Source organism: Pelophylax lessonae (genome assembly GCF_965119305.1).
Source record: "Pelophylax lessonae genome assembly, chromosome: 4".
Classification (NCBI taxonomy): Eukaryota; Metazoa; Chordata; class Amphibia; order Anura; family Ranidae; genus Pelophylax; species Pelophylax lessonae.
The window spans coordinates 198,581,344-198,601,431 of record NC_138771.1 but is presented as its reverse complement, the minus strand read 5'-3'; the positions used below and the strand labels follow the sequence as shown (position 1 = coordinate 198,601,431).

Genomic DNA, 20,088 nt, shown 5'->3' with positions numbered 1-20,088 from the left:
TTTTTAAATGAATTCACTTTTTGATGATCTAATTTTGAGCTGCACTAAACTTCTTTCTTTAGCCTCCACCAGTCACCAGGTCTAATCAACCATAAACCTTTCCATGAGGCTCTATAGCACAGAGTACAACACTTATCACATTTCCTTTATAAAAAAAATTGAGATTTTTCATCTCTTTGCTGAACAAATAATGTTTCATTTATATCTTGATTTTATTTTTTAAATACATTTAACCAAAATGTAAATATTATGCGTGTATGTAAAAAAAAAAATATATACATATATATATATATATATATATATATATATATATATATATATATATATATATATATATATATATATATGTGTGTGTGTGTGTGTAAATTTGTACTATATTACTAAAAGTACTTTAATGGCATCCCAGTCTTAGTCCGTAGGGTTCAATATTGAGTTAGCCCGCCCTTTGCAGCTATAACAGCTTTAACTCTTCTGGGAAGACTGTCCACAATGTTTAGGAGTTTGTCTATGGGAATGTTTGACCATTCTTCCAGAAACGCATTGGTGAGGTCAGACTTTGATTTTGGAGAGAAGGTCAGCTCGCAGTCTGCACTCTAAATTCATCCAAAAGGTGTTCTATTGGGTGGAGGTCAGGACTCTGTGCAGGCAAGTCAAGCTCCTCCACTCCAAACTCCCTAATCCATGTCTTTATGAACCTTGCTTTGTGCACTGGTCCAAATCATTTGGTGGAGGGGGGATTACGGTGTGTAGTTGTTTTTCAGGGGTTGGGCTTGGCCCCTTAGTTCCAGTGAAGGGAACTCTTAAATTCTTACATACCAAGACACTTTGGACAATTTCATTCTCCCAACTTTGTGGGAACAGTTTGGGGTTGGCCCTTCCTGTTCCAACATGACTGCACACCAGTGCACAAAGCAAGGTCCATAAAGACATAGATGAGAGTGATTTGGGGTGGAGGAACTTGACTGGCCTACACAAAGTCCTTACCTCAACCCAATAGAACACCTTTGGGATGAATTAGAGCTCAAACTGGGAGCCAGGCCTTCTCTCCATAATGCGCTTCTAAAAAAAATGGTCAAACATTCCCATAGACACACTCCTAAACATTGTGGACAGCCTTCCCTGAAGAGTTGAAGCTGTTTTAGCTGCAAATGGTGGGCCAACTCAATATTGAACCCAACAGACTAAAACTGGGATGCCATTAAAGTTTATGTGAATGTAAAGGCAGGCATCCCAATACTTTTGGTAATATAGTGTGTGTGTGTATATATATATGTGTGTGTGTGTGTGTGTGTGTTTATATATATATATATATATATATATATATATATATACTGTATGTGCAAAACGTTTTTAGTGTCTTAGTTACTGCTAGAGTATTGATTTTCCTTCCTCTTCTTTTTTTTTTAGCCAGAAAAAATACTTCCTGTTTGTTGGCACAGCAAATGGCCTTATCACAGTGTTTGATGATGCTGCAGTGAAGGTAACATAACTAAATATTTCGATGACAAATGGCAAAATTATTTCTTTCTTGTGCATTGAAGGACACACAAAAAGTTCTTAAATCTTTTGGTTATACCACCGCATTCAGGAGTATTGAACACTAGCAAACAAATAAAAATGTAGACCAGACCTGGGTTTTTTCTTTGCTTGTTTCCTAGGGGGATAGATGTATTGTCTTAGCTCTGCTGATTTAAGACTTATTCTACTTTTTTCTAGGAACTTATTCTTTTGAATCAGGATAAGTCTTCTTGTAGCTGCAAGGAGAGACACACAAGCGCCTTCTAAGTGATGCCTGTAGAGAAACTTTAATAGAGCACAATAAAATTACTACTCAAAAAGGTAGGTATAAATTTGGCATATAGTACTGTATAGATGGTCATCGACTTTACAATCCTGGGGGTCCCCAGTGGCACTTTTTGCATGGTTTCAATGGTCGAGGCTACTTCGGTGGCTTCCGTTGCTCCCCATACCGTGGAACGCAAAGTCCCGTTGTCGGGTTGGCTGTGACGTCACTTCCAGGTTGTGATGTCTAGACGTAAGGCGACGCGTTTGCAGAGCATGCACTCCTTCTTCAGACCTTGGAGGCGCCATATTGGAAGAGGGCTTTTATAGGCACTAGTGGGATATTGATGTACAGGAGCTCTTAAGGGCCAAACTAGGTGGCTATATTCACTGGATATGTTTTGGCCTTACCCAGCTAATGCTAAACACAATCTATTATATATAGATGCAAGGGAAATAAGTGTGGAAAATGAGTGTACACATAACAAATAACAGAATAATATATGAATAGGGCATACAATAAAAAGGTATGAAATAGCGATTAATTAGTTAGTTGCATGCCTTGACCATTGGAACTATGCGAAAACTGCCACGGGGACCCCCAGGACTGTGATGTCCAGGACCATCTTTACAGCGCTATATGCCTGTTTTAGACCTACCTTTGTGAGTAGTGATTTTATTGCGCTCTATTAAAGTTTCTCTACATGCTGCATTTATATTGTGTCTGTCTCCTTGTTCTTCCCCAGAGTTGCTTCTCACTCTCTCACACCAGCTGCCACTACAGTGCGCATCCCCTATGTATGGACATCTTCCATTGACTTTATTCTTTCCCTTGTTTAGTACTTATGTTTGTGGCCTTTTAGAGACTTTTTTGGGTCTACACAGTAAACCCTCTTTTGGGCCAATATTATTGTTTTGTTTTTCTTGTAGCTGCAAGAGGTCTCTTCACTTCTTTGTACAATTGTCCTTGGAAATGACCTGGACACTGCCAGAGCACTTTTCAGTCTGGTTCTGATTGATGAAGCTGCAAAGTGCTTACTAAAGGTCTAGAGCTCTTAGCTTTGCCTTTCTATTTGCTCTAACTTTAAAGACTCACCTGTGTGAGTGGACCATTTCAGCCAGGCACCAGGAGCCCCCTTATTTCTTAATAGTACATCACAGGATATGGTGGAGTAAATGGGCGTTGTTGCATCAGCGGGGGATAGCGATACTGGATGATCTTCTACGAGCAGAGTCTCCGACTGTTCTGACGGGCAAACCGGGAGATTACTGTGCGGACTCTGTAGGAGTTTGGTTGGAAATTTAATTTCCAGTTATTGGCCTTGGTTCCATCCACCAAGTTGGACTATCTGGGTCTGTTCTGAATTCGGCCTCAGCCAGGGAGTTCCTTCCATGGGACAAGTTCCAATATCTGTTCACATGAGACCTCTGCAAGAGACTTTCTTGCTTTGTTACGCAAGAATCCACAGTCACTAGATATTCTGATCCAGTTAAGCCGGGGTACGAGGAGGTTCCTGCATCGGTGGCTTCGCTTTCCGGCGCATCGACAGGGTGATTCTTCCTTCCCCTGTACTGGACGGTGGTAACCATGGATGCCAGCTCCTCTGGGTGGGGTGGGGTGGCGTGTTTTTGGCACGGATTGTGTTCAGGGAATCTGGCCTCTGGAAGAAGCCAGACTACAGATCGATATAATGGATATCTCCTCTGAGGTGTTTCATTAGTGGTGTCTCCGGTGGGGAACTTCCAAGTTGGTCCTGTTGGCCTCTCGTCTCCACAGGATGGTGTTTGTGGCGCAGTCTTGGAATCCTCTTGCCGTTGCCACGGACGCACTGGTGGCTCCTTTGGGGCCGGTGTCTGAAATACGGCTTTCTTCTTCTGGAACTTTTACCAAGGCTCCTGCGTTAGGCTCGAGGCAGAAGGGATTACAGCCATCCTAGTGGCTCCAGACTGGCTTTGCCGGTCTTGGTACGCAGATCAGGTTGCGGTTGGTCGTTGATATTCCTTGGTAACTTCCTCTTTGAGGAGATCTGTTGTCTCAAGGGCCAGTCTTCAATCTTGCTTTATAAAAAAAATACTGACCTAAATCAGTGAGTCAGCACTCACTGTACCAAAATGAAAGGAACCACAGCACCGGTGGTACCACAAATGTGAATCACAAGATGTGAATCAATTAGAAAAAATGAGTGAAAAAATTATATATACAGTCAGGTCCATAAATATATAATCTTTTTGGCTCTATACACCACCACAATGGATTTGAAATGAAACAAACAAGATGTGTTTTTAACTGCAGACTTTCAGCTTTAATTTGAGGGCATTTACATCCAAATCAGGGGAACGGTGTAGGAATTACAACAGTTTGTATATGTGCCTCCCACTTTTTTAAGGGACCAAAAGTAATGGGACAGATTAACAATCATAAATCAATCTTTCACTTTTTAATACTTGGTTGCAAATCCTTTGCAGTCAATTACAGCCCGAAGTCTGGAACGCATAGACATCACCAGACGCTGGGTTTCATCCCTGGTGATGCTCTGCCAGGCCTCTACTGCAACTGTCTTCAGTTCCTGCTTGTTCTTGGGGCATTTTCCCTTCAGTTTTGTCTTCAGCAAGTGAAATGCATGCTCAATCAGATTCAGGTCAGGTGATTGACTTGGCCATTGCATAACATTCCACTTCTTTCCCTTAAAAAACTCTTTGGTTGCTTTGGCAGTATGCTTTGGGTCATTGTCCATCTGCACTGTGAAGCGCCGTCCAATGTGTTCTGAAGCATTTAGCTGAATATGAGCAGATAATATTGCTCGAAACACTTCAGAATTCATCCTGCTGCTTTTGTCAGCAGTCACATCATCAATAAATACAAGAGAACCAGTTCCATTGGCAGCCAATACATGCCCACGCCATGACACTACCACCACCATGCTTCACTGATGAGGTGGTATGCTTTGGATCATGAGCAGTTCCTTTCCTTCTCCATACTCTTCTCTTCCCATCACTCTGGTTCAAGTTGATCTTGGTCTCATCTGTCCATAGGATGTTGTTCCAGAATTGTGAAGGCTTTTTTAGATGTTGTTTTGCAAACTCTAATCTGGCCTTCCTGTTTTTGAGGCTCACCAATGGTTTACATCTTGTCGTGAACCCTCTGTATTCACTCTGGTGAAGTCTTCTCTTGATTGTTAACTTTGGCACACATACACCTACCTCCTGGAGAGTGTTCTTGATCTGGCCAGCTGTTGTGAAGGGTGTTTTCTACACCAGGGAAAGAATTCTTCGGTCATCCACCACAGTTGTTTTCCGTGGTCTTCCGGGTCTTTTGGTGTTGCTGAGCTCACCGGTGTGTTCTTTCTTTTTAAGGATGTTCCAAACAGTTGATTTGGCAGCACCTGTTTCTGCTATCTCTCTGATTGGTTTATTTTGTTTTTTTCAGCCTAATGATGGCTTGCTCTTTCGATCTCATATTTAGAGTTGACAGCAACAGATTTCAAATGCAAATAGCACACTTGAAATGAACTCTGGACCTTTTATCTGCTCCTTGTAAATGGGATAATGAGAAAAGAACACACACCTGGCCATGGAACAGCTGAGCAGCCAATTGTCCCATTACCTTTGGTCCCTTAAAAAGTGGGAGGCACATATACAAACTGTTGTAATTCCTACACCTTTCACCTGATTTGTATGCAAATACCCTCAAATAAAAGCTGAAAGTCTACAGTTAAAGCACACCTTGTTTATTTCATTTCAAATCCATTGTGGTGGTGTATAGAGCCAAAAATATTAGAATTGTGTTGATGTCCCAATATTTATGGACCTGACTGTAAATGATGAATAAAAAAAAAAAAACATTTTTTTAAACAATAAAAACACAACAAAACACAATAAATTGATACGGGGGAGACAAATACATGAACCTCAAATTTGCAAAAGTCCTTTTCAATCCTGTGATGATCATGAGGAAGACCAGTCCTGCTGTGGACGAATCCTAAAGTTCAAATCGGGGTGCTGGGGTGAGAATTAGACAGGCAGCTCCTCAAGAGGTAGGGATTCCCTCCAAATGTGCAGCAAAGAAAAAGAAAGAACAAGGGCGCCAAGTCATAAAGGTGAATGAACAGATGAGAATTTTAATGTAGCAACTTACATGTAAAAACAGGCATTCCAAAGGACAGCATGTGTGGTTGGGATGAACAGTCCCCACAGTGGGTCCGATAGGGAATGGTCACATCAGAGTCCTGAGTGGCGGTCATGTAGATAAAACAAGATCAGCATATGTGATGTCCAAAGGGGGTCTCCACAGTGAAGCCAGATGGTAAGTAGCGGGCTGTGAGGTCCAAGTGACGGTTATGTGTTGAAGGAGCTCACGATCCAGGCACTGTGCTGAAGCCTGCAGATAGCAAAGGCTCCCTGGATGGGCAGCTTTGCTAACGCCGCTGGTCGGACATCACATATGCTGATCTTGTTTTATCTACATGACCGCCACTCAGGACTCTGATGTGACCATTATCTATCGGACCCACTGTGGGGACTGTTCATCCCAACCACACATGCTGTCCTTTGGAATGCCTGTTTTTACATGTAGGTTGTTACATTAAAATTCTCATCTGTTCATTCACCTTTATGACTTGGCGCCCTTGTTCTTTCTTTTTCTTTGCTGCACAATCTTGCTTTATAGTCACTGACTTTAACGGCTTGGCTATCAAAGCCAGGTGCTGCAGGCTAGAGGGCTGCCTGAATCAGCGATTCCCAGGCTGCTGCAAGCTAGTAAATCTACTTTTAGGTAGTTTTATCATTGCCTTTTGAGGAGCATACTTTGCGTAAGTGAATCCCCTAGGGCTCACTCCCACTCCTTTTTGGTGATTCGGAGTTGGTTTCCTCCAAGGCGGTGTTGAGCAGCACCTGGCCTCGGGTAGCATCAAGGGCCAGGTTCGGCCATTGGCGGTTTGCTTTTTTCGTCCTTTGGCCATGCTTTCTGTGGTTGGCACCTTTGTTAAGGGGATTCGCCACTTGACTTCCCCAGTGCAGTCTCCGTTGCCCTTGTGGGATCTCAACTTGGTGCTGTCGGTTTTCAGTAACCCCCATTGGAAAATATTTGCGCGATTCCTCTGCTTACATTGTCCCAAACGGTAGCCTTCGTGGATGCTTTTTCTTCTGCCGTGAGGGTGTCTGTCAAGGTCTTACCTTGCCTTCCTGTTGGCAGCTATCTTGGACATTTGCAGACTGCTGTCTCTTATAAACTCGGTTTGCATTATCACTTGTCTGCTGCCTGGGCGTCACTCAGTGATGATGTTGCACACCTGGCTAAAAATATCACCTGATGGCTTTCAGACCTTGACCTTGCGTTTCTGCTCCAAGGTGCATCACTGCTAGCAGTCCTCTGGTCTCTGTGGTTTCTCCGTGCATGAATTGGCTTGGCTGTAGACCTTCCTGGCTCTGGATTCCGCATCGGCAGACGATCCGCTTCTGGACCCTATCTAAGCTTGGATGACTCCCTGTTTCTGGACTCGATCCCGGGTTGGATGACTACCCGCTTCCGAACTTGACCCCGGCTGTTCTCGATTTTGCTCCTCACTCTTGCTGTGCGATTATTATTGTTGCATAAATAAATCGCTTTATTTTACTTGCATCTTCGTGTGGTCTAGTTTCCTTGCACCCTGACAGTATGCAAGGGCCATGAATCCTGACGATGCAGGTGCTTCTACGCTTCCCATGCTGGTTACCAGGCTCGATCAACAAGATCACCTTTTGGGTCAGTTTGCTCAGGCGTTGCAGACATTGCTTGCACGCACAGCACACCTTGCTCCTGGTGCTGCTAGGCCGGTGGTTCCTCCTGCTGTTGCACCTGTTGCTGCTCCTGTTGCCGCTCCTGCAGCTGAAGTCGCTGTTACCAGAGGGATGACTGGTTCATCCCCCTCCCGCAGCGCTATGGGGGTGAACCGAGTCAGTGTCATGGCTTCCTAAACCAAGTGGGCATTTATATTGGGATTGTCCTCAGGCGTTTCCCTCTGACAGGTCTAAGGTGGACTTCCTAATCTCGATGCTCTCGGACAAGGCCTTGGCCTGGGCTAATCCCTTATGGGAGAACGATAATTCTGAGATTCTTGATTACCCGAGTTTTGTTGCCTCCTTTTGTAGGGTATTCGATGTGCCTGCTCGCTCTGCTTTTGCTGCTAAGCTGCTCCTGTCCATTCAACAGGGTATTCAAACCATTGCCGAGTATGCCATCGAATTTTGTACCCTGGCAGCAGAGGTGGGCTGGAATAATGAGGTTCTGGTGGCGGTCTTCTCTCATGGTCTCTCCGATGCATTGAAGGACGAGATTGCGGCCAAGGATCTCCCTGATGAGCTCGAAGCTCTTGTTTCCTTCCTGATTTTGATCGATACCAGGCTCAGGAAGAGACCATCCTTTAAGGAGCACCTGCGGAGGCCTCCTACCAGATTGGCTCCTATGTTTTCTTTCCCACCCATTCCTCCCTCCCACGCCTCCTGGGGATGGTGCGTCTGGCTGTGGACCCATGCAGCTAGGGTTCACTCGTTTTTCTGAGGCTGTGCGGGCCTTTAGGAGAAAAGGGATGGCCGGTGTCTGTATTGTGGCCTTGGTGGACATTTCCTGAAATCTTGTCCTACCCATCCGGGAAACGCTCGCACCGAAAATCCTGTCAAGGGCAGATCATCCTCGTCCCCAGTTTCCAGTAAAGATAAACCGCTAATCACAGTTGTCCTCTCCTGGGCAGCAGGCTTGGTGGTTACCCAGGTGTTGGTAGACTCCGATGCTGGCGGATACTTAATTGACAGTACTTTTGCTGCTGCGAATTCCATACGCTTGCAGTCCTGTGTTGCTCCACTGGTCATTGAGGCGATTGATGGCAGACCTCTGTAACCGGCACAGGTTACCAACGAGACTGTTCCAGTTGACATGGCTATAGGGGCTGTTCACAGGGAATCAGCCTGTTTGCAGGTTATATCGTCCCAACACTACTCTGTTTTTTTATGGTACCCTTAGCTTCAGAAGCGTAATCCAACCTTTGATTGGCAGTCGGTTGAGATACTCTCTTGGTCTCCACAGTGTGGCGCTGTTTGTATCCATGGGCCTGTTAAGGTACTTTGTACCTCCTCAGATTCAGTGTTGCCTACTGAATATCATGAGTATCAAGATGTATTTGACAAGGTGCGCGCTGGTACTCTTCCTCCTCATCGTCCGTACGATCGTGCCAAAGACTTGCAACCTGGTGCCAGTCCCCCCTCGTGGCAGGGTTTATCCTCTCTCGGTTGCAGAGAATAAGGCCATGAGGAAGTACATAGTGGATGCGCTTTCCCACTTCTCCAGCGGGTGCCAGATTTTTATTCGTAAAGAAGAGGGGGGAGTTGAGACCTGATTATAAGGGTCTCAGTCGCATCACGGTCAAGAATGCATACCCGATTCTGTTTATTACTGAATTGTTCGATCGCCTCAAGGTAGCAACGGTCTTTACCAAGCTTGACCTAAGGACTGCGTATAACCTTGTAAGGATCAAGGAGGGCGATGAGTGGAAGACCGCGTTTAATACCAGAACGGGTCATGCCCTTTGGCTTGTGCAATGCGCCCGCTGTCTTCCAGGAGTTAATCAATGATGTCTTTCGTGATATGTTGCAGCAATGCGTGGTAGTCTATTTGAAAGACATCTTTATTTATTCGGACTCCATTGAATCACACTACCTGGATGTCAGACGGGTGCTGCAACAGTTACGTGAGAATGGGCTTTTCTGTAAGCTTGAGAAATCTAAATTCTATCTGATTCAGGTTGCCATCTTGGGCTACCTCATTTCTGCTGAGGGGTTCTTTATGGTTTAGTATAGGTATTTAGGTTTCTGCTGTTCTACAGTGGCCTCGCCCTAGTGGTCTCTGTTCCATTCAGCGTTTCCTTGGGTTTGCCAACTACTATCGGAAATTTATCATGAACTTTACCTCTTTGGCCAAACATATCTCAGATGTGACCAAGAGGGGCAGCGATCCCCACAGTTGGACGCCTGCTGCTATCCAAGCTTTCGTTTCTGCTCCCATTCTGTCTCATCCCAATCCTGGTTTGCCCTTTGTCCTAGAGGTGGATGCGTCTGAGACCGGAGTAGGCGCCCTTCTCTCTCAGCGTCGGACACCTGATGGACCCTTACTTCCTTTTGAGTTCTACTCCAGGAAGCTGTCTCCAGCTGAATGAAACGATGAGATTGGAGACAGAGCGCTCTTGGCCATTATCCTGGCTCTCAAGGAGTGGAGACACTTGCTCGAAGGTTCTGTGGTTCCAGTTCTCATTCTCACCGATCATAAGAATCTGACGTATCTCTCGGAGGCCAAGAGGCTCACACCCTGTCAGGCCAGATGGGCCTTATTCTTGTCTCTATTAACTATGTGGTCTCCTATTTGCCTGGCTCCAAGAATGTTAAAGCTGATGCCTTGTCTCGCCAGTTTTCTGAGTTGTCCAGGGAGGACTCCATACCGACACCGGTCATACCTTCAGATCGTATCCTGGCTGCCATCCACACCAACTTAACCTCTCTTCTTGGGGAAGAGATCTTGGCTGCCCAACCTGTTGCTTCCACTGACAGACCTGCTGACAAATGTTTTGTACCCGAGGGGTTGCGCATTAGACTGTTGTGCACGTACCACAATTCCAAGACTGCCGGTCAGCCTGGTAAGAACCAGATGTCCTGGGCTATTTCTCGTCAGTTCTGGTGGCCATCTCTCTCCACTGATGTTGCTGCGTAAGTGGTTGCTTGTTTGGTCTGTGCCCAGAACAAATCTCTGCGGCACCTTCCCTTACGCCTACTCCATTCTATTCCCAAAGGGGAAGCGTCCCTGGTCTCACCTGGCCATGGATTATATTGCGAAACTTCCCGCGTCTCGAGGTTACACAGTTGTCGAGCGGTTTTCCAAAATGTGCCAGTGTGTTCCTTTTAAGCGGCTGCCTACCGCTCAGGAGCTTGCCTCTGTGTTTTTGCTAGGGAGGTTTTTTGCTTACACGGGTTGCCTAAGTAGATTGTCTCGGACCATGGGAGTCAGTTGGTCTCTAGGTTCTGGCATGCCTTTTGCTCTCAGTTCGGTATTCGACTCTCCTTCTCCTCGGCCTTCCATCCCCAGTCCAATGGTGCTGCTGAACATTACAACCAACCTCTGGAGCAATTTCTCTGCTGCTATATCTCTGACCATCAGGACAATTGGGTTGATCTGCTACCCTAGGCAGAATTTGCCAAGAACTCTGCCGTCAACCAACCGGCTGTGTTGCCCGAGTCGTTCTCGCTGTGGAGGATTACCTTCGTGCCCTCCGTTCCTCATGGGTGCAGATTCAAGAGTCTTTACGGGTCTCTGCACAGCGTCAGAAGCTCCAGGCAGACCGGAGACGTTTATCTGCTCCTTCGTACCAGGTCAGGGAGAGGGTGTGGTTGTCGGCCCATAATCTCAACCTCAAGGGGCCCACTCCAAAACTGGCACCTCGTTTTGTTGGCCCTTTTTGCATTCTCCATAACGTGAACCCGTGGCCTATGCCCTTGATCTTCCTCCTGGCATGCATATCTCCAATGTCTTTCACGTGTCACTTTTGAAGCCACTGGTTTGCAATCGCTTTACTTCACTTTCTCTCCCTCGTCCCATTCCTGTGGGCAATCATGAGGAGTATGAGGTTGGCAACATCTTGGATTCTCGTCTTTCCTGAGGTCAGGTTCAATACCTGGTTTACTGGAAAGGTTATGGTCCTGAGGAGCGCTCCTGGGTTCCCTCCACTGATGTTCATGCTCCCGCCCCTCTCCACGCTTTCCATGCTCAATTTCCTCAGGAACAGTTTTTTTGCTCCGCGGAGGAGGGGCCGTTGAGGGGAGGGTACTGTCAAGGTCTTACCTTGCCTTCCTGTTGGCAGCCATCTTGGACATATGCAGACTGCTGTCTCTTATAAACTCTGTTTACATCATCACGTGTCTGCTGCCTGGGCGTCGCTCAGTGATGATGTTGCACACCTGACTATATATCCCCTGATGGCTTTCAGACCTTGCCCTTGCGTTTTGTGCTCCAAGGTGTCAGAGCAGTCCTCTGTTCTCTCTGGTTTCTCCGTGCATAACTTGGCTTAGCTGACGACCTTCCTGGCTCTGGATTCCACATCGGCAAACTGGCTTCGGCAGATGACCCGCTTCTGGACCCTATCTTGGTTTGGATGACTACCTGTTCCTGGACTCAATCCCAGCTTGGATGACTACCCACTTCCGAACTTGACCCGGCTGTTCTTGATTTTGCTCCTCTCTCTTACTGTGCGATCATTATTGTTGCATAAATAAATCTCTTAATTTTACTTGCATCTTCATGTGGTCTGGTTTCACTGCACCCTGACAGTGTCGGTCTTGTTGTTCACCTTACTTGGTGGTTCATGGAGATAGAGTGGTGCTTTGTCTCTGCCAGTTTCCTTCCTAAGGTCATCTCTGGTTTCCATTTTAAAATAAAAGCATTGTGTTGCTTTTCTTGTGTTCTAAGCCCAAACATCCTTAACCACTTAAGCCCCGGAGGATTTGGCTGCTCAAAGACCAGGCCCTATTTTGCGATTTGGCACTGCGTGATTTTAACGTACAATTGCGCAGTCGCGCGACGCTGTACCTAAATGAAATTGACGTCCTTTTTCCCACAAACAGAGCTTTCTTTTGGTGGTATTTGAGCGACAATTTTGAAATTCTCCAAAAAAAATGTAAAAATCAAAATTTGTTTACTTTTTAGGCCAATTTGTTTTCTGCTACATATTTTTGGTAAAAAAAAAATCGCAATAAGCGTATTTTGATTGGTTTGCGCAAAAGTTATTGCGGTTACTAACTACGGGAAAGATTTATGTCATTTTTATTGTTTTTTTTTAACTAGTAATGGCGGCGATCTGTGATTTTTTTTTTTTTTTTTGCGGGACTGCGACATTGCGGCGGACAGATCGGACCCCTGTCTGACATTTTTGACACTTTTGGGAGTACCAGTGACATTATTACAGTAATCAGTGCTATAAATATGCACTGTTACTTTAAAAATGACACTGGCAGGGAAGGGGTTATTTTATTGGTGATCAGTGGGTTAAATGTATCCTTAGGGGCTTGATTCTAACTGTGGGGGGCATGGCCTGTGATGTAACCACAGAGACATACAATCCTACATAGCACGATCGTATAGTCTCTGTACTTACATCAGGGATATGACAGACGGCTGCGGGAGATCGCCAGTAGCCGGCAGACATCGGAGCCGCTGGTCACACGTGAGGGGATCCCTGTGAACGAGCGGGGGTGGGAGCGCGCCTCTGGTGGCGCGCGCTCGTCCCCTTCAGACTCCTGGGCGAGCGACGTAGCCCTACGTCGGTTTGCCCAGGAGCAGCTGACTGCCGCAGTAAATAGTCGTGCGGCGGTCGGCAAGTGGTTAAGAGATTGCCTTACACTCTTTGGATGTGGATTGGGCAATCGGGGTGTACCTGGCAGTGACTGAGTCATTCCAAAAAATTGGATTTCCTGGTTGTGCTTATGGATGGTTCCCGTAAGGGGCTGGCCACGTCTGCTGTGACCATTTCCGATGGATCAGTCAGGCGGTGGTGCAGGCCTATTGTATTAAAGGTCAGGATCCTGTAGAGGCACATTCTACGAGGGAGCTTAGTGCCCCTTGGGCCTTCCATCATCTGGCGTCAGTAGTGCAGGTTTACAGGCGGCCACTGGTCGTCCGTGCACACTTTCACAAAATTTTATAGGGTAGATATATTGGCATCTGTGGATACCGCCTTTGGCCGCAAGGTTTTGCAGGCCACTGTTGGAGAGGATTAGTCCTCTTTGAGGGTGTTAATTTTTGCCAGGTGAGCTCAAGTTGTTTCCTTGTTGAGCTCCCGTTTTACCTGGTTGGCTATGTTTAGCCTTTGGCAAGTATGTTTATTGCTGTGTTCTTCCCACCCCTCATTTTGACCCTGCCTTGGGACGTCCCAACAATCAAAGAAGATATGAAGCTGTTTCAGTCAATGAACAAAAGATAAAACTAAATTTTTGTCTTACCGTAAAATACTTTTGGAGTTTTGTTATGTATTTTTCCGACACTGCTTGTTACAAAACTGAGATCCTAGAGCAGGAAGTGGGAGTATACCACCTGGGACTGCCCTATAGGCGTAGTTAAGCTTCATTAACCCTTTTCGGCCTAGTGTCCTATTCCTTGGGCCATCGCTCCTTTGCTAGCAGAGGAGAGATCTCACAGCTTTTATTCCAACCTGTTCTTAGTTTGCAAGCCAAACTCAGATGTCTGGCCAATTTGGACCTCAAAGGTCCCAAAAAGTTCTTGAAATTACAGAAATTGAGGATGGAGTCCACCCAGTCAGTGATTACTTTGCTTCATTAGGGGGACTTCTTGGCATTCCTTCATATTATTTTTGCTTCTCTTTATGTTGCAATTTTACAGCCATACCAACAGTTTCTGCATTTTGCTGTGAAGGATCACCATTATCAATTTGTGGTGCTGACTTTTAGCCTGTCCAAGGTGTTGGCTCTGGTTCTGGGGTTAGTGAGGAATCTTGTATTCCCATTGTGGGCTACCTGGACAACCTACTGCTCAGAAACTGAAATTAATTGTCAAAAAATGGTACAAGCTCTAGAGAGGTCTGGCTGAGTTCTAAACCACCAGATGTCAGCCTTGCTTCCAACACAATGTCTGGAATACTTGGACTTGGTATTCAGCCAATAACAGCTGAATCTGGGTGAATGGGCAACCATGGACAAAAGTGTTCACATAGATTTCTCTGTGGTGGAGGACACCAGGTGTGCACCTCTTTGTACCCAGATGAAGCCAAAAACTGGACAGATTTGTGTCCTGCAGCAGGAATCCAAAAGCGTTGCAATAGATGTCCTAGTGATTTCTTGTGATTCCTTTTCCTTAATATAGGACTTCCCTCCCCTGCCTCCCTCCTTTGCCTATTCCGAAGTATAAAAGTGGAGGGTATTCTGATGGCACCTGCCAAGAAGAATGTGGTGTGCAGACATCATAAATCTCCTGACAGATGAGTTGTGGGCTCTTCTATATCAATATCATCATATCTGCTTTACAGCTTTATCTGCATGGCTAGTAAAACCTGAGTCCTGAGGGATAGAGGCGTTTCTGACTCTATAATCCCTACCCTCCTCAAGGCTAGAAAGTAAACCTTCAGGAAGGTGTACCATCATACATGGTGTGATGCTTGTAAGTTTTTGGTCCCGGACAGTATGTTGTGAGGAGTATTATGGTTTTTCTCTAGTCTGGTGTTGAAATATCTTCAATGGATTTGTCAGCTCTTTGCTCAGGCGTGTGATATCAAGGGCAAGGTTCTGCTTTTCTCTCTCAACACCCATTACACCAGGAGTGTCAGAGCTTTTTCTGTTCAAGTTTGTAAGGCTCCCACTAGTCTTTTCTTAACATGTTTACTAAGTTCTAGTAGGTAGATATTTATGCATCGACGAACACCAGTTTTGAGCAAAAGGTTTTGCAGGCAGCTTTGTAGTAGTGTTCCCCTGTTCTGTTTTGGATTTTTGAGCATGCTGGTCTTGTTTCTGTTTTGGCCTCAACTCATAGTCAGTGTTTTGGAACATCTCAAGTAGTTATGGATATGAAGTCCACTGTGTCCTGCGGGTTAATAAAGTAGGATTTCTGGTTTACCTTTTGTCTTGAGCATTAGGGTCTGTGACTTCTCCAGGAGCGTAGCCTAGTCTTCTATAATTAGACTGTAAACTGCTTGCCACACTTGTGGCTGCAGAATGTGTCTCTCTAGACACTGAGTTGGCAGTTTGGCTTTTCTGAGTGTCTCTGGCAAACTATCCCATTAACGGGTTGGGGTCTGCTTGAAACAGCGTTTCCTTTGATAGTGAGGATGCCGGTAACATGGAGTCTCTGGCTTTATTGGATATTGCTGTGTCTGATTCCTTCTCGGAGGAGGTGTTTACTACAGCCATGCACAGTTTTATTTTGCAGATTGTCCAGGTTATCGCTGACCCTAAGTGCAGAGGCAAGCAACTCGTCACTGCACCTTCCACTGCAAATTAATTGCCTGATCTTCCTGTGGCATTTGCCTATTCCAGACCTTGGGCTCTGGAAACAATGATTCTCAGGTGAGCTCCATACTTCCGGAATTAGCGATCAGATATTACTCCTAAACTGAAAGACTGTTTTGACCCTCATTGATTTGGTTTTCCACACACTTCAACTGGAAGTTCTGCCTGTCGCTTCTACCAATACTAGTCTCCCCTGAGGCCTCCCATAGCTTCCATTTACACTTTTTTTTTTTTTTTAGTTGCTTCTGTATAAAGATTAAAACCACCCTGATAGAATTTCTGCACGTGGTCGATACTGTTCAAGTTTAGGGACCCCACCAATAAGAGACTGGGTGTTACAGACGGGTTTAGTTATGGAAAACATCAAGTTTCCTCTTTCAAGTTAAGGCTCACTCCTGTGGTGGGGCTACAAGTGCCTTTTGTGCATTTCGGCATCAGGCCTTTGTTTCCCAGGTTTGGAAGGCTGCCTCCTGGTCTTCAGTTCATATGTTTTCAGAGTTTTACCAGTGGATGTTGGGACCTTCTCTGGTGCCAGTTTTTGGTATAAGACCCCTCAGGCAGCTATATAAGTTGCAGGCAGTCCCTAGTTCCTGTTAGCAGTTTGCTCTGATGCCAAGCCCTAAGTTGGGTGGCTTTGGCCATCCTGAACATTTAAGGTTTCCCATATCTGTAAATGGAAGAGAAGGAAAACAGGATTTGTTTAGTCATCATAAAATCCTTCATTCATCATTCATCATACAATCCTTTTTTTTTTTTTGGAGTCCCTTAAGTCACATAGGTCCCAACCCTCCTTGTTTAGCATGTTTTTGATACTGCTTTACTGCTAAATTGAAGCATGTTGGTAGGTGTGGTTATCTCTGAGTAAAAGTAAGTAAACTTTGAGTTGTCACTAGAATAGAATGGAGGTTTCATCCAATGGGTTCTGATCTGTGACAACTGGCTAAGATAGGAATTTCTCTTATTTTGGGGTGGTTTACCCTCATTTCCAGTTGGGTCTTCAGGACAGGAAGTGAAGAAACATATCCCCAAGGGACAGTAAAAAGTAACCAAAAAAAGTCTGTAAATAAACATTATTAATGGATTATATGTATGTTCTCTTTTAGTGTCAAGATGTGAATCCTGTGAAGGTACTCCATGTTGGAGATGTCAGCACTCCAGTGATGTGCCTGTGTGAATCTACATATTCATCTGAACAGACTGCTGTCTGGGGGATCTGTGGAACAAAGATCTTGTCTCTTTCCAGTGATTTTATTATTCAAAAGACTATTGAAACAAAAACTGCTGCATTGTAAGTTTGCATGAAGCTTTTTTTTTCCCAAAATATTATCTTTCATTCATTTGTTTTTTAATAACCAGCAAAAAGAGAGTGCTTTGTTAGTGATAGAAGTTGTTCTAGGGCTGTAGCAAGCAAAAGTTTGACTTGTTATAAAGCGGTAATTGTATGTTTGGCCCAAGGTTTCATGTACATAAATCCCTGCATATGGTAACCAAGTGTGTTAGAGCAGTGGTCCTCAACTCCGGTCTTCAGGGCCCACTAACAGGCCAGATTTTAAGTATTACGTTGGGGAGATGCAGACTAGAGTACTGCAATCACTGAGCAGCAAATGATATCACCTGGGATGTATTTCAGTTATTTTGCAAACCTGGCCTGTTAGTGGGCCCTGTAGGCCAGGGTTGAGGACCACTGTGTTAGAGGTTATGGTAGCCCTGATAAAAATGTTAGTATTACTGCTTTATTCAGCTTGGAGCCTTATGTAAGAGTCTTAGTAGAAAGCAGTGTTTCACATGCCACCACGCTTATGTCGTTTTTGTCTGTGTGTTTGTGTGGCTGCGATAGGAACATTTTCTAAAGGAACTGAACTAATGTGATTGTAGACATACAGTATCTCAGTAAATGTGAGTACACCTCTCACATTTTTGTAAATATTTTATTATATCCTTTCATGTGACAACACTGAAGAAATGACACTTTGCTACAATGAAAAGTAGTGAGTGTACAGCTTGTATAACAGTGTAAATTAGATGTCCCCTCAAAATAACTCAACACACACCTATTAATGTCTAAACCGCTGGCAACAAAAGTGAGTACACCCCTAAGTAAAAATGTCCAAATTGGGCCCAAAGTGTCAATTTTTTGAGTGGCCACTATTGTTTTCCAGCACTGCCTTAACCCTCTTGGGCATAGAGTTCACCAGAGCTTCACAGGTTGCCATTGTTTGTCCTCTTCCACTCCTCCATAACGACATCACGGAGTTGGTGGATGTTAAGAGACCTTGCGCTCCTCCACCTTCCATTTGAGGATGCCCCACAGATGCTCAATAGATAAAAAGATATAAAAAAAATATAATATGCCAGTAGGTACTGTTTACTAACTAAGAAGTAGAAACATTTGGGGATCTCTTAAAACCAAGCAAAGGTCAGGTAGACCAAAAGGATTGCAGCCACAACTGCCAGAATAAATGTTTAGGATACAAATAAAAACCAATAGGTAACCTAAAGAAAAATACAGGCTGCTCTTGATAACGACGGTGTGATTGTTTCAAGGAGCACAATACAATACTTGAAGAAAAAATGAACCGCATGGTCAAATTGCCAGAAATAAGCCTTTACTGCGCCAATGCCACAAAAAAGGCCAAGTTACAATGTGCCTGACAACACCTTGACTTCCTAACAGCTTCTGACTCTCTGTATTCTGGAGTGACGAGACCAAAATAGAGCTTTATGGTCACAACCTATAGGTGCTATGTTTGAAGAGGGGTCAACAATTGCCTATAGCAACAAAAATAATATCCCCACTGTGAAGCATGGTGGTGGCTCAGGGATGTTTTAGGGGGGTGCGAGCTCTAAAGGCACAGGGAGTCCTGTGAAAATTGATGGCAAGATGAATGGAGCTTTATCATAGATTTCTAGAAGCGTGTAAGGTGAATAGCATTTAGGGCTATTTGAAAACATTGTCAGCCTCACTAAATTGATGTGAATGTATTAGATTTCTGTAAAGTACTGAGTATTTTAGCAACAATTACATTAGGTAATATATACAAATTTTAAACAAAATGACCATTTGAGAATTCACCTCCAAACCCTATGGGGACAAGAAAATGAAAAAATAGCATTGTACAAATTGTCATAACGTTTACATTAAAATGTTGTATTTGTTCCCCCTAGATTTTCTAATGGATCTTTAAATGACTCGAATATAACTTCTTTTGCAATTGACAAATACATCTATGTAGCAAAAAAATACAGTCCTCATGTGGAAATTTGGGATAAGAAATCAGAAAAACTATCTGGAGTACTGGACTGCGCTCAATTTCTGAAGTAAAGGCCTTATTTTTACTGTTATTTGTGTCTTTAGCTTCTAGTATTTTTTTTTTAACATTTTTTTTCCTGTGTTGTAGAGAGGAAATTGTAAAACAGAGAAAACTGAAGAAGGAAGATTCTTACACTGCACGAGTAAAAGCTTTATTTCTGCAGAAGAATACTGCCCTATGGGTGGGGACTGGAGGAGGACACATTCTTCTCATTGACTTGTCAACACGGCGGCCACTAAAAATTATTTCTAGTTTCTGTGACTCTATTCGATCCATGATTCCTGCCCAGCTAGGTAAAAAAAAATTAAATACATTATCTTGTTAGGCAGCTTTTTGGTTCAGTCCACTTAAAATGTATAAGATTTGAATACACAATTGAACAGAACCTGGATTTCCAGCTGTTTACAGTCAAAACAAAGGGTAATGCTACTGTTGTACCTTTACTTTCACAGTGCAACTCCGCTTAGTAAATAGATATTTGTGAACAAGCAGGTTTTTGATGCAAAAGAGACCTACTGTGTCTCTTTAGGGTGGAACATGTAACATGTTCCTACTGCTGCAACCTCTCCCCCCCTCCCTATGACAGCAGAGAAGTTCCCCATACTAGCTGTCATTGTATGAAATCAGAGTGGGGGCTCCGCCCACACGACCGTCATTCATTCACACAGCTGTGTGTGTGTGAATGAACTACAAGTCCCGACATTCTTTGCGGTTGACGGCTTGTAGTTTTCAATGGACTACCATGTCGCTCCACAGCTTCCTGTCCATGTATCTGCTTGCCTATACGGCACACAGATACACAGAAAGATCTGCAGGAGACCTGCATGGCACCAGCGATCTGCTGATTCTTTATCATCAAACTTGCGATGTGAGGATTTTAATGTACAGCTGCCAGGGTGGCAGTGGGGGGAAGGTGGTAATTACAGTTGATACAGTATGTTAAATGCAAAACCATAAACTGGGAAGGTAC

At 44.4% G+C, this 20,088-nt stretch overlaps 1 protein-coding gene across 4 annotated transcripts in view; it reads left to right on the top strand.

Moving 5' to 3' along the window:
- LRRK2 (leucine rich repeat kinase 2) overlaps positions 1-20,088 on the top strand; it is an 816,940-nt gene that overhangs the window by 767,471 nt on the left and 29,381 nt on the right. For all 4 annotated transcript variants that reach the window (XM_082254234.1, XM_082254231.1, XM_082254232.1 and 1 more), the window contains 4 exons: positions 1,408-1,480; positions 16,911-17,095; positions 18,973-19,125; positions 19,206-19,411. In XM_082254234.1, the coding sequence (XP_082110360.1) occupies positions 1,408-1,480; positions 16,911-17,095; positions 18,973-19,125; positions 19,206-19,411 (617 nt within the window). The remainder of the gene's footprint in view (positions 1-1,407; positions 1,481-16,910; positions 17,096-18,972; positions 19,126-19,205; positions 19,412-20,088) is intronic.